General features: G+C 33.5%; 1 protein-coding gene across 1 annotated transcript; it reads left to right on the forward strand.

The window, feature by feature from the left end:
* The first annotated feature begins 797 nt into the window (after positions 1-797).
* LOC18441463 (large ribosomal subunit protein uL29) lies at positions 798-7,796 on the forward strand. The gene is made up of 4 exons (XM_011627688.3): positions 798-865; positions 4,422-4,557; positions 4,756-4,912; positions 7,436-7,796. Exons 1-4 carry the CDS (start codon positions 862-864, stop codon positions 7,508-7,510), a joined length of 372 nt encoding a protein of 123 aa, XP_011625990.1. The 5' UTR covers positions 798-861; the 3' UTR covers positions 7,511-7,796.
* Positions 7,797-13,736: the final 5,940 nt, after the last annotated feature.

The raw sequence follows: 13,736 nt of genomic DNA on the forward strand, positions 1-13,736 counted from the left end.
TAAAAATGGTTAAAATCAAGTAGATATGTAAACATATGAAAATCTTAAAAATGGACGGTGTAGATGATATGTTGTAAAATACACTATTTCAGAGACTTACAATCTTTTTATTTTTCACGGTGATACATCTTGATGTCGAGATGATCAATCAAACGGTTTTTCAACATTAAAACTATCTTTTTCGATGAATTTTTGAGATGCATCCGTAGCTCTTACATTATAAGGTTGTAATCTTATATAAACTTTTTCTTTTTCTATAATAAATGGAAAATAATTTCATAGAGCTGCAACCTGATCAAAATAATTAAAGGCTCACCTCATAACTCATATAAACTTGTAATTCAAGTTTTGAAAAGCCGTTACATTGATTATCTCGGCTTGGACATTATCGTTGTTAAAAAAAAAAGTGATTTTAAGCTCTAAAAATAGTATATATTATAACAAATTATATATACCGTCTATTTCACCATAAAATAAATGTTCATATATTAGCAAGATCTATACTATTTTTTAATTTAAAAAATTTATTGTTAATGTTAAAAATTGATTTTAAAGCCATCATGGAGATTTCTATTGCTTAAAGTACTTTTCAAATGACGATTTGTTTTCATAAAACCTAGACCTAATAAAAATTCCCAACGGAGTATCAGCGAGAAAAGTCAATCTCCGTCGTTTGGAATGGAAATAGACGGTGGAGAATGGCATGTATTCCTGGATTGCATGACCGTATTATCGAAATTAGTCTCCCCTTCTACAAAACTACAAAGTGGGTCAAAACCCTAGTTATAAGAGGCCCTAGAGCAAAGGCTTTTCCACCCTCGGTTATCAGCTAGCTTTCCTCATCAGAAACCCTAGGGCGTCATGGGTGAGATCTCAATCTTACTACCACTTTCTAGGATTAGGGTTTTCTTTCTAATGCAATGGTGCTTCTCATTCTTGTGAAGCTGCAAATTTTTTGGGGTCTTTATATCTATGTTAGTTCCCATCTCATGTTTCTGCGAACTCTAGCACCATTTTTTAGAGGTGTTTAGGTTTTTGGGGATTCTATTGGCTATTAGGGCTTTACCCATTCATGCGCAAAGGCGAACTTGGTTTCATGGTTGAGATCTACTCGCTATGATACTTTATCGGGATTTACATTTTTCTTATTGGTTTTTGGCGTTCGTATGAAATGAATACAGTTTTTTGTGGACTTCTAGGGGTTGGTACTAATTTGAAACAGAAGATATGGTGTTTAGCTGAATTTTTTTTTGTGAGTTAGTGATGGACATGCTGTTTTCTCTATTCCTCTATCTATTTCTGTTCAAATACCTTCAGAACATGTGAAATTCTCTCTATCTATCTTGAGCTTTAGATTTTTGCAACTATTTAGGTTTATCTGCTCGTTTGATTCCGGCATTTCCCTTTAAATTGTATTCAAAATATTAATCTGAATGATTTTAGCAATTTACTTCATTGGTTTTTTCTGCTATTCTTTTGGTTTATTTTCTTGTGTGGATTTGATTCAATGTTTCCAGCTCATCGTCTAATATATGAAACTCTCAGTGCTCTTACTACTGCACACCCATATAATTTCTATGGACTTCTAAAGTCTCCAATTGACCTCTAGTGAAAACTTTGCGTTCTACTTGTTTGTACAGTCATTAATGACTGAGTTAACTTTTCTTTCTTTTTTGATCTTCTTTGGTTTTATTATGTTATGAGCATTGTGGTCTTTTTGTGCTTGCTGTCTGTTTAGATATACTACAATGTTGTGGGTTTGGGACATTTCCAGATTATAAATGGATGTTGATCTAGTGGAAAAAGGGGAACAATGATTTGGTCCATTTTCCTTTCCATTGTTTAGGTATCCTCCGTAGGCCATATTTAAGAGGAGTTATAGATATTCTTCATTTGGCATCAATGGATTGATTTACCCTAGATCCTTTTAAGCTTTACCATGTGTTGCATGTTTTAATTTTGAATTTCCCCAAAAAACCTGTCATGAATAACAATTTGTTCAAAAAAAGAAACTTACTAGTGATTGCAGAATGTTTCTTTAATCTGCAGATCATCAGATTTTTTTATGGAACTCCTCTAGAATGACTGCTTTGATAATATATGATCAATTTTGTTGGGCTTTGTTGCTGGAAGGAGAGGTGGAAAATTAAATCCACCCATTTTCTGAACCTTAAACAAGTAAAATAGCAATAATGGAGAAAGACCATGGCTGTAAATCAAGCCCAGAGAAGAACTTTCTTCTTTCATGAAATAAAGTTAATACCAATAACATAAGCCTCCCAAAATGTGACATCCAACCTTTTATAAATAAAACAGTAATACTCATCTAAACAATACCAAAATTCCAAAATACTCATATGAACAGTAATGCATGAACAATAACATGTGAACTATTCCCATGAATACTACTCGTGACCAGTAAATAAAAATAGTAACATATAGAATAATGAATTCCTAGAAAACTTAAAAACCCTAAAAATAGATCCTAAAACTAAAATTAAAATATATATCTCTTGAAATTAAATAAAAATTATGTTATTGGAATAATTTTGTCTTGATTCATTCTCCCTTGGTTGGACGAAACTCGCCTTTGAGTTTTGAAATGAGCTCAGATGGATCCACCCATGATCTTCTTCAACCTAGAAGGCATTGTCACAATTTTTAGAACAATAATCATACTTTTCCATTTCTAGGTACACAACCACTCTATTGGATAGGTGTTCACCATTAATCTTTTTATCAATGAAATAAGATGCATCTTCATCATCATGTGTTTCTTATAATTCTTTTATCATATTCTCAAAATCCTCATATGTTGTATTTCTAGCTTTCCCGCTTTGTCCCTCCTTCCTCAACTTATTTCTTTCTTCCTCTGAAATCTCCTTAGGTTCGAACTCCTCTTGGTTCAGGTCAATGCTTTGCTATTCCATCTCTCCATTCATGAGGAAGTTAGATGTCCTTGCTGCCTCAAGGCCAACTTCTTTTATTTCATATTGTTTTTTTTATCAAAAATAGGATCACCATCAACGATGCGGTCACCCTTGCCCTCAAGGAATGATGATTCCAATTTAGGATCTGAACCTACTTGTTCTCCTTCAAAATATTGCTCTTGTCGATGCCATTACGCATCGAACGCATCTATGGAACTTCACACGTCGTCATTCGGCTCCCAGGTTGAGTCGGACTCTGATTTATGCCATTCTTCATAAAACCCTCTTGATTTGGATCTATTTGTTTAGATTCCTCTTCGTGTAGGGCACACTATTGCTTGTCTTGTTTGCGCAACAATAGCTCTGCAATCCTCTTCGTCAACTTGTTGATTTTCTTGTGTAGTTAGATTAGATTGAGATCCCTGTGGCTAAGACCTCCACGACCAGCCATTGCAATCACTAACCATCTTTGAACCATGCTCCAACGCCACTTGATTCAGGAAGGAAAGGTGAGAAATTAAATTCACCATTTTTCTGAACCGTAAACAAGTAAAATTAGCAATAATGGAGAAAGGACATAGCTGTAAATCAAGTCAAGTGAAGAACTTTATTCTTTCATATACTAAAAATCATTCCAATAATATAAGCCTCCTAAAATGTGACATTCAACATTTTATAAGCTTATGCAATCCTAAAATTAACTTGATACCCAACTGCACATTTAAGACTCTAAAATACCTCTAAGAAATACTAAAATTCCAGAAATACCCCTGTGAAAAGAAATGCATGAACAGTTAATGAAAAATAAAAAATGTAAAAATATCCTAAAATCCCTAGAAAACTTAAAAATCCTAAAAATGAAACCTAAAACTAAAATTAAAATATACATCTCTTGAAATTAAACAAAAATTAAAAATTAGAATAATTTTGTCTTGCATTACGCTTTCATTATTTTTACGATGGTTTGTAGAACCAGTGGAAAAGATGGTACTGGGTTTAATTTGCATTATCCCTTTGGGATCATAGTTCCTGGATTCAATTCAAGATCCAACATGCGCGCTCATCATTCTTGTCTAGAAACTTGAGCAGTTCTTACCTAGGCTGGAGTTTTTGAGTCATGTTTATCTGGAGTTAATTCTCTAGTTGAGATACTTATACTGGGGTTTAATCATTTATTCTAACACTCTGGGGTGACTGAGTTTAAAAGGTACCCGGAGGAAGTTTGCTTAAGCGTATCATCTCCACGATCCACCTTGATTCTTTTCGCTTCACTTCTACCCCAGCTTTTTTGAATTTGTGCTTCAGATTATTACCTAAGAATCTTTAACCTAGTTTCTCTCTTCAATATCATGTACATTCAATGTTAAATGTTAATAAGATTGGGCAAAGGATGTTGGGCTTCTGTTATTACATATCTATATGTTTCTTTTTTCTTTTCTAATTTTCTATTTCTCTTTAAAACTCTTAGTTGTGTGTTCTGCGATGATGCAGCAAGAATCAAGGTCCATGAGTTACGGACTAAGACGAAGACAGAGCTTCTTAATCAATTGAAGGAGCTTAAGGCTGAGCTTGCATTGCTCAGAGTTGCCAAGGTTACTGGGGGTGCTCCCAACAAGCTCTCCAAAATGTGGGTTATCCTAATCCAATTGTTATATGAAAGTGTCAATGTAGTTTTCTTTTATTTGTTTTTTCTTCCAACTGTTTTCTGTTCTTTATCAGCAAGTGACTTGTGACTAAGATTCGTATAGCATTAGCAATGCCCAAATAAAAATTCACCTTGTAATTGTTCTCTCAAGATTCTAACTCTTTCTGGGTTTCATTGCAGTAAGGTGGTACGTCTCTCAATTGCCCAGGTTCTCACTGTTATATCTCAGAAGCAGAAAGCAGCGTTGAGAGATGCCTACCAGAAGAAAAAGTTCCTTCCTTTGGATCTCCGCCCGAAGAAGACTCGTGCAATTCGACGCCGTCTCACTAAACATCAGGTATTTTTCTTTCTTGGTTGGCAGAGTCTCTTCTTCCTCGTGTCATTTGTTTATCTTGGTTTTTCCTTAGTTTCGTTTTTATGGATTCAATGTTGATGGCTTGCTCTCAACTGGTGCAAGTGATATGATTTACTGCAAATGATTTATACATGTTGTATGGTTCATCTGGCTAGTAGAAATTCATTTCCCTGTTCTAAGTGGGATTCTTATTTTTGTATGAGACTATATGTGCTTATGAAAAGGTGAATGTATTTTTGCAGAATAAATTATTAACTATGGATATTTTGGTATTAATTAGAAGCATTTGGGGTCTCTTTGGAAGGGTTACGTGGTGCTATTGGTTTTTTAATTGTTCAGTTTATGTGTTGCTCAAGTGTTATTTGTGATGGACCCTAAATCTTGAGATAATATTCTAATGAGAGTGCTTAATCATTACTTGAAAGCAGTGTTTTAAAAGCAACCCCCGGAATCTTATTTCACGATACTCTCATTATTTCACCAAATTGATTCAAATTTGTTAGAAAATGTTCCACTCATGGTCTTCAATAGCCCTATATTTACGGCTGAAATAAATGAATCATTGATTTCAACTTTGATCTGTGGTGGAAAACTAGGGTTTTGAGGCTTTGAGCTTTTAAGTTTTAAATGATTTATACAAAAAAAAAATGTTCGATATCCAGGGTTCTGAAATTCTTAATTCAAGCTTGGTATAAAAGAATCATATTCAAATGTTTTTTGCACAATTTTTTTGGATCTCAAATGGGTTTTGATTTTTGAACTTTCATTGTATGAATTTTTATTTGAATACATCTGTTTTCATTCAAATTTAATAAATAAATCTCTATTGATTTGAATTATTTTGAATCAATATTTTGTTATTAACATGTTAAACAAAATGAGATCATATTGAAACCCCAACAGTTTGGGGTTTTGGGGCAGTTGTATGTACCAGAAAATTTTCTAAATTTAATTTTTTATTTTGATGTGGTTTTTGACCCGACTTGGAACTGACTGGTGACCGGTTTAACTTACCAGTCTGATGTTTTTAAAACACTGCTGGAAATCTACATTTAATACTCACTTGCTCGGTTTCCAATGGATGTATACTGTGACCGCCCTTAGGCATTAGGCACTTGACACTTGACACTCTCCTCTGGTACACTCAGACTCCATTCATGTATTCTGATGAATCCTTATATGACAAATTACCAAGCTTTTTGTCACATTCGAACTTGGCTGCACATGGTGCTACAGTTATTATAGGCACAAATCTCATGGTACTCATTTGGAATGAAGAATCTGTAGTATTTATTATTTTGCATAAACTGCCTAGAGTTGCACTCTTCCTTACCAACGGACACTATATATATAGAGCAGTGATCCAATGCAACGGTTGTATTGTAGTATAATGCAACGACACTTCTAGAAAACCATGTATGTGGTATTTGTATGAATCCAAATTTTGCACACACTCTCTTCATCTCAGTAATCAATCCCTCCCAAAAATATAGTTCAATTTGAACCCTAGATATGGTCAAAATGAGTCCCCTTCAAAAACGAATCTAGACCATTCATTTTGTGAATTTCAAGATCTTAGCCTTTATAAACTCGAAATCATTTTTTTCATTTTTAACATTGTTAGCCTAATGATAATAAAGCCATCCAAAAAAATTGGAAATGAAAAAATCCTTCTAAAGCCTAGATCTAAACATCTTCCAAAATGAACGGCCTATGTTAATTGGGCTAAAAAAATACTTTATAGGTTGTGTTTTCAATTTTTTCTTTTTTTGTGATTGTTCATTAGAATGAAAAGAGTGTATATTTTCAAAATGGCCATAAGATGGTTTTTTAAGGTTGTTGCATCATATTTCTATACAACGGTTGCATGAAATCGTTGTCCATATATATATATATATATATATATATATATTGAATGGCAATCCACTGCTGGCCTTCTCTATTGCCAGCTCATAGAAGTTTTTGTCAAGTTATAGATGATGACAAATATAGTCTTGAATGTAGCTCATAAAAGTTGTCAAGTTATAGATGATGACAAATATAGTCTTGAATGAGAGATTGTGGTCTTTGAACCCATTGAGAACGTGATACAAACTAGAATTTCATGAGTCCTAGACTCACCGAGCTCCTGGAAATCGTACCTTTTGTACTGAGGGTAATACTCTCACTCTATTTGTTTCCTGGGATAACGTGCAACATTCCTGGCTTTGTTGTGTATAACAACATTTAAAGTTTAGCTTGTCGTGACAAGCTTGGGAAGTTGCTTTTCTATTAGGCGGTGGGTGAATAGAGAAGGATAGCAAGGATCATATTCCGAAACAACAGACACCTTATTGTTATTCAAACATTTTGTTGCACTCTGGCCCTTTTTAACAGTAGAAATTTTTGTATATGTTAATGTTGGTTTCCATGATATTAAGCTTGTGATAAGGGGGGGTGTAATTGTATTAACTTTATTTTTGCAAAGAGCATTGTTTCCAACTTTGTATGGTTCCTTCTGTGCAGGCTTCCTTGAAGACCGAGAGGGAGATTAAGAGAGAGAAATATTTCCCCCAAAGGAAATATGCCATCAAAGTATGAAGCAGAGGCATGTGGTAAACTGCAGTTTTGAGATATTTAACCCTATTTGTTTTCCATGGTTTTGTCTCTATGTGGATTCTGAACTTCCATTTCAATCACTTTCACTATTTTTCTTTTGTTCACTTTACTTGTTTTGTTTCAGAGGTTTAAGTAGTAGTTCTTAGGTTGCTAGGAAATGTATTAGAAGAAATTGTGTTTCGAGGACATTCATGTTTTCTTTAATTTCATGTTGAAAGAGGAAGAGACTACAATCTAATGATATGAGTGTGGGGATTAGCTATCAAAAGAGATGCCTTATTCCAAATTTTCACTTGACCATTTTGCCCTGAATTTAGTATCAAAATTGAAATTGTTTCCAAATCAAAGTGAATGGTCTCATTATATACTTTCTCAAATAAGGGAAATAGAGTTTATACATGAAATTTATAATTTTTTACTAGGGAATATATGGTTTGTAGTTATTAAATATCATATTGGATTGGCTTGGGGTGTGCTGTAAAGTTTAAGAATTTTTTTTTTTGAACTTTTAGTCTCATCAACAACACTCTTACAACCATCGGATTTGAAATCTAATAGACAAGAACACTCTTACAATTATCGGATTTGAAATCTAACGTACAAGAATAGTTGTAACATTTTTGTATGAAAAGTAAATGGTCTCTTTGTATACTTGTCTTTATCTTTATTTATTATAAGGGGATTATATTTATTTATATTTATTACATATTAAATTGGATGGCTTTGGTTGAGTCACGACATTTGAGAATATTTTTGGGACCTACGTCGATTCAATGGCACCTATTTAGAAATTTAAAGGATAAAAATGATTGACATCCGCGTGCAAAAGGTCAATGGTCCTTTATAGACGATCGTTTTTTTGTGGCTTTGGATTTATGAAATTTCGTAAAGACTACCTCAATTTAAATCGCTACAAGGGCTTGCAAGATCTACTTTTGCTCTTTACTAAGGAATTTGGAAGTTTTAAAAATACTGCATACAGATCTAAAGTAACTTTGAAATGGATGGATGTGGTCCAAAGGTGCCATATGATGAACTATTTTAAAAGCATGAATTCTTTGTCTTTATACCAATGAGGTTGGAGGTCGAGGTGTGGGTTGTAAATGGGCTGGGTTTGTGTTAGAGTTTGCCTTGGTTGTCAAATAGCCTTGGATTTAACCTACTTGGTCAGGTTTAGGTTGAAATTAACCTACTTGGTCAGGTTTAGGTTGAAATTAATTTAATAGATACAAATTTATTATTCTAATATATAAATATTGTGTACATAAATATGACATATTTTCCATGTTTCTTGGGTTGGTTGACCTTGACCCAAACCCAACCCGGCCTTGGACCCAAATTTTATGATTTTGGATGACTTTCAATGCTTTCTTGAGTGAATGATGCAATAAAAGTTAATTTTTTTATTTGCATCATTCTTTTGGGGTTGAGAGAAACTCAAGTTCGAGCTCACATCTTTCAGAGGCCAATCGAATAATTGACGATGAAGTCCTATCATTCTCCTTGGTACTTTGTATTCAATATATCATTTCATCAAATGCTTTGTATGCATCTTAAAGTAGAACAATGGGATCTCGAGTTTAATCTCGATTTCTTTTTCAAGTTCCTCATAAAATTGAGAAAGATCAAGCTGAATGTCAAGATCATGTAGATGTTCATCATATCGTGGTTCTTGCATCATTATGTGCTTTGTGATCGGCATTTGGAATCGATTGTGGAGGTAGTTTTGTCTCTAAAGTAAAAGTTGGTGTCAGATCTATGTGATTGTGAGCTCCATCTTCTTGAAGAATAATACTCTCTAACTAATGCAACTGATGATTCATTTCACGAGCTTCACTTCGAACATCTTCTATGACGGTTAGATTTTCCAAAATTTATCCTATGTGATCATCCATAGCTGATTTTAGTGGCATTATAACGACTTGATCATTTTTGCTCTGATACCAATTGAGGCAAAGAGAAAAATAAACAGAAAAATAAATTAAAATAAAAATAGATTGAGAGATTATACCCTCTCTAGGTCTACAAAGGAGTCAATCCCAAGATATTTTCATAAGATCAAATTCTTTCTTTATTCTCCAATCACCTCTCTTTTCAAAGAAGGAAGCTCTTCACTTTAAATACAAATTAAATAAAATAATAATAATAATAAAAAAATTAAACTCTCTCTCTCTCTCTCTCTCTCTCTCTCTCTCTCTCTCTCTCTCTCTCTCTCTCTCTCTCTCTCTCTCTCTCTCTCATCTCTTAAAAATAAGTCTAACCTATCCTAACCAACCCAATAATGCTAACCTCTATTTATATCTATCTTTTTTAAAAAAAAAGCTAAAGTTTTATTTCTACCCTTTAAATCTCTAGAGTTAAAAAAAAACAAAAATACCCTTAAAGAGAACTAAAAATCCAAATAACATATTTTCTAAGTCCTAAAAAATAGAAAATAAAAAAATAAAAAGCACTATTTTATTTGCATCACTTTTTTATAAAAATATTGGACAATGTCGATTTCAAAAATAAAATTTTACCAAAAGTTTGGGAAGACTAAGCTCCACAAAAATTTCAACTTATGTCTCCACTAAAGGGGCCACAGTTGGGCAAAACTATAGGGCTCATCTCACTTTTAAAAAATTATAAGTTTTAAAACTTCAGCTTTTCTATTTTTCAAATTCCATTTTGTCAACCTTGATTTGGTTTTGAAACTCTCTATTGGTCATTTTCAAAAGGAAAATTGTTTGCAGTAGGGCATTTCTACATTTGCGGTTCCTGAGATATAAAACATCCATTCTAAAGATAGATGCAAATAGGTGGTCCATCTAAAAACAATTGAAACTAATGGTTAAATTTTTTTATTAATATAATTATTATATATAATTTTAAAATTTTATTTATTTATTCATATTCATGATCTCCATGTTAGAGATTACATATTCTTAAAAATTAAGTCCAAAAATCCAATTCAAAAATAGGTTTTTAAAAGGTGACTCATTTCTACATGCACTCCTAAAAATTGACTTTTACAAAAACTTTAATTTTCTTTTTAAAATATAAAATCATATCAGTCTGTGTTTCTGAGAAATCTCCCCATTTTCAAGACCATTTCTCAAAAAATGATTTTCATCGAAGGAGTTGGATCAACCGCGGATAAATAATGATGTGTCATCATTCATACAAGGCCAAAATCAAAGTTCGGAGAATTGGTTGAACTGAGAACCTGATCATGAGAGAACATCATGATTGAAACCTTCCAAACGAAACCTCCTGTTCTAAATCTATATCCAATCCTTGGGCTCTAGAAAATGTTAGTATTTTTGGTTTGAAAAATATTTAAGTGTATTTCAAAATAACTTTTGTTTTATTGTTTTTTCTTAAATTGCCTTTGTAGAGAGAAAGATGTGGCTTTGAGTCCCACATTGAAGAAGACAGAGTTTTTTGAGCTGTATTTAAGAGCATACATTCCCATACAATACACTTCTAATACAAAGGAGAAAGAAGGTGCTTGCACACCCACGCGCGTGGGCAACGTTTTGTGAGCCCAGCTCGTTTGTGTCACCTGAGGGTCATATAACCGTTGATATAGGGCCCATTGACATATAGGAAGTCACCCAAGGGTCATACAGAGCCAGCCCACAGCTCATGTGTGTCACCCGAGGGTCATATAACCGTTGATATAGAGCCCATTGATATATGGGAAGTCACCCAAGGGTCATATAGAGCCATCAAGTGAGTTTAAGGGGCTGCATGTAAGTTTTAGCTATTGGTGCACCACTGCTACAGTAAACGTGCCACCTTGTATCTCTATATAAAAGTGTCCTTGTGCTATACGAGATACACACTTTCACAGGCACCACTGCTACAGTAAATGTGCCACCTTGTAGCTCTACATAAATGTGTCTTTTTGCCATACGAGATACACACTTTCACATCCCTTGCATCTCTCTCAATAGACTATTCTCTGCAATTTCAATAAGCAAACTAGTGGATTGAACTCTCGCTCTCTACTTGAATTTCTCTACTTCTCTCTCTAATACATCAAGACTCTAGTGTCGAGTGTGTGGGTTCCAAGCTCAAGTGCATAGAGCTTAAGAATATTGTAAAAGACCTTTTTGTTTTCCTATATCCTGAGGACGAATTGTCCTTTTTATGCACATTAAATACTATATCTAAAGGAGGCAAATATTATCTTGAGATAGCGCTCCTACATGCCCCCCAAAACAAGAATAGTTCTAGTTCCCAATTTTTTAAATTGTACAATTTTTTGCCCCCATTTCACCTAACCAAACTCCAACAATTCAAGACAATACTTTATGAGTAAAAGAAAGGAGACTGCCATGACTTATTTGAAAGTCATAAATCACGATTTTACTCAACTTGAACGTTTCAATGGGCTGAATTTCAAGAGATAGTAGTAAAATGTTTCTTTTTGCGTACCACTCTCAAAGTGGCTTACATAGTCACCGAGTCAATGGCTGCACCGCTGCCACTATCGGATGACTCCATCGACGAGTGACTCAATCATACAAGATAGATGGAGGACGACTATATATGCACGAGTTATATCTTAAATGCCTTGGCGGACCTGATCTATGATATGTATGCTTCCATTGGCACGACAAGAGAGCAACGGAAACTACTTGAAGCCAAGTACACAGAAGTGTCTGGTAACAAAAGATTTTTTATCTCTAACTTTTTAGATTTTAAATTCATTGAAAACAAGCTTATTATCTCTCAAGTATATGAGTTGCAACTTGTAGTCAATGACTTAAAGATTGTGGTATTTCTTTTGATGAATATTTCCTAGTAGGCTCTATATTCATAAGTTACCCCCATCTTGGATAGAGTACCAAAAGAACATGAAACACAAGAAAGTTGATTTTGATTTAGTTTAACTTCAAAGATCTCTTCCAATTGAAGAAGAGAATAGACTTAGGGAAAAAAAAGATGAATAAATTAATGTTCAATTTAAGACAGACCTTGCTGAATTTAACAATAAGCGTTTCTTTCCCAATGTCCATAATAAAAATTACAAGGACCTAAAGTCCATTGGCAACAAAAAGAAAGCTAATTGTTATGCATGTGGAAAACCGTGACACTATTCAAGAGAGTGCCGATACTGGAAAGAGCTCAAAAGGCCTAGAACCAAGTGAACTTGACTACTGAAAAAAAATTTGTAGAAATGATCACCGAAGTAAACATGATCGATAAAGACAATGGATGGTATCGGCACTACTATTCATCTGTTTAACAATCGAGACATATTTAAGACTTTTGAACCAGTTGGTGGTAGTAATTCAATTCAACTTGGAACCCAAGCTATGACAAACATGCTTGGAAAGGTTGCGGTGGAACCAAAGTTTAGTTCAGGCAAGGTACTCACCTTAAAAACTGTCTACTACATAGCGAACATGAGAAGAAACCTTGTTTCGAGATGTATCTTGAATAAGAAGGGATTTAAAATGGTCATTGGGCTTGACAAACTCATCTTGACTAAAAATGGTGTATTTGTTGGCAACGGATACTCTTGTGATGGGATGTTTAAGTTTGATCTTGTTAATAAAATGAATAAGTCTTATGCTTATATTGTGACTTCTTGTAATATATGGCATGATAGATTGAGACATGTTAATTATACTTCTATTAAATCTTTGGTTAGATTATGATTAATTTCTAATTTTTATGAATTAACTTAAAAAAAATATGAAATATGTGTACAAACTAAAATTACTAGAAAACCATTTCCTAGGATTGAAAGAATAGTAAATTGCTAGGACTTACACATAGTGATGTATGTGATTAAATAATATTCTAACTACAGGTGGTGAAAGATATTTTATTATATTTATTGATGATTTTTCTAGATTTTCTTATGTTTATTCGCTTAGACATAAAGATGAGGCTTTTGAAAAATTTAAAGTTTTCAAAGCGGAAATTGAAAATCAATCTAGTAAGTAAATCAAAATTGTTAGAAGTAATAGAGGAGGAGAATATTTATCAAATGACATTATTCATCAAGTAACTGCTCCTTATACCTCTCAACAAAATAGACTAGCATGAATGAAAAATATAACATTAGTAGAAATAGTAAATGCAATGCTTACTTTTTCTTCTTTGCCATTGAATTTGTGGAGTGAAGCTTTATTAGTTGCATGATTTATTTTGAATAGAATGCCTTATAAAAAGTATGATAATTCCCCTTATGAGCTTTGGTTTGATAATT

Source organism: Amborella trichopoda, chromosome 11 (assembly GCF_054954075.1).
Source record: "Amborella trichopoda isolate Santa Cruz 75 chromosome 11, AtrichopodaSantaCruz75HAP2 v2.0, whole genome shotgun sequence".
Taxonomy (NCBI): domain Eukaryota; kingdom Viridiplantae; phylum Streptophyta; class Magnoliopsida; order Amborellales; family Amborellaceae; genus Amborella; species Amborella trichopoda.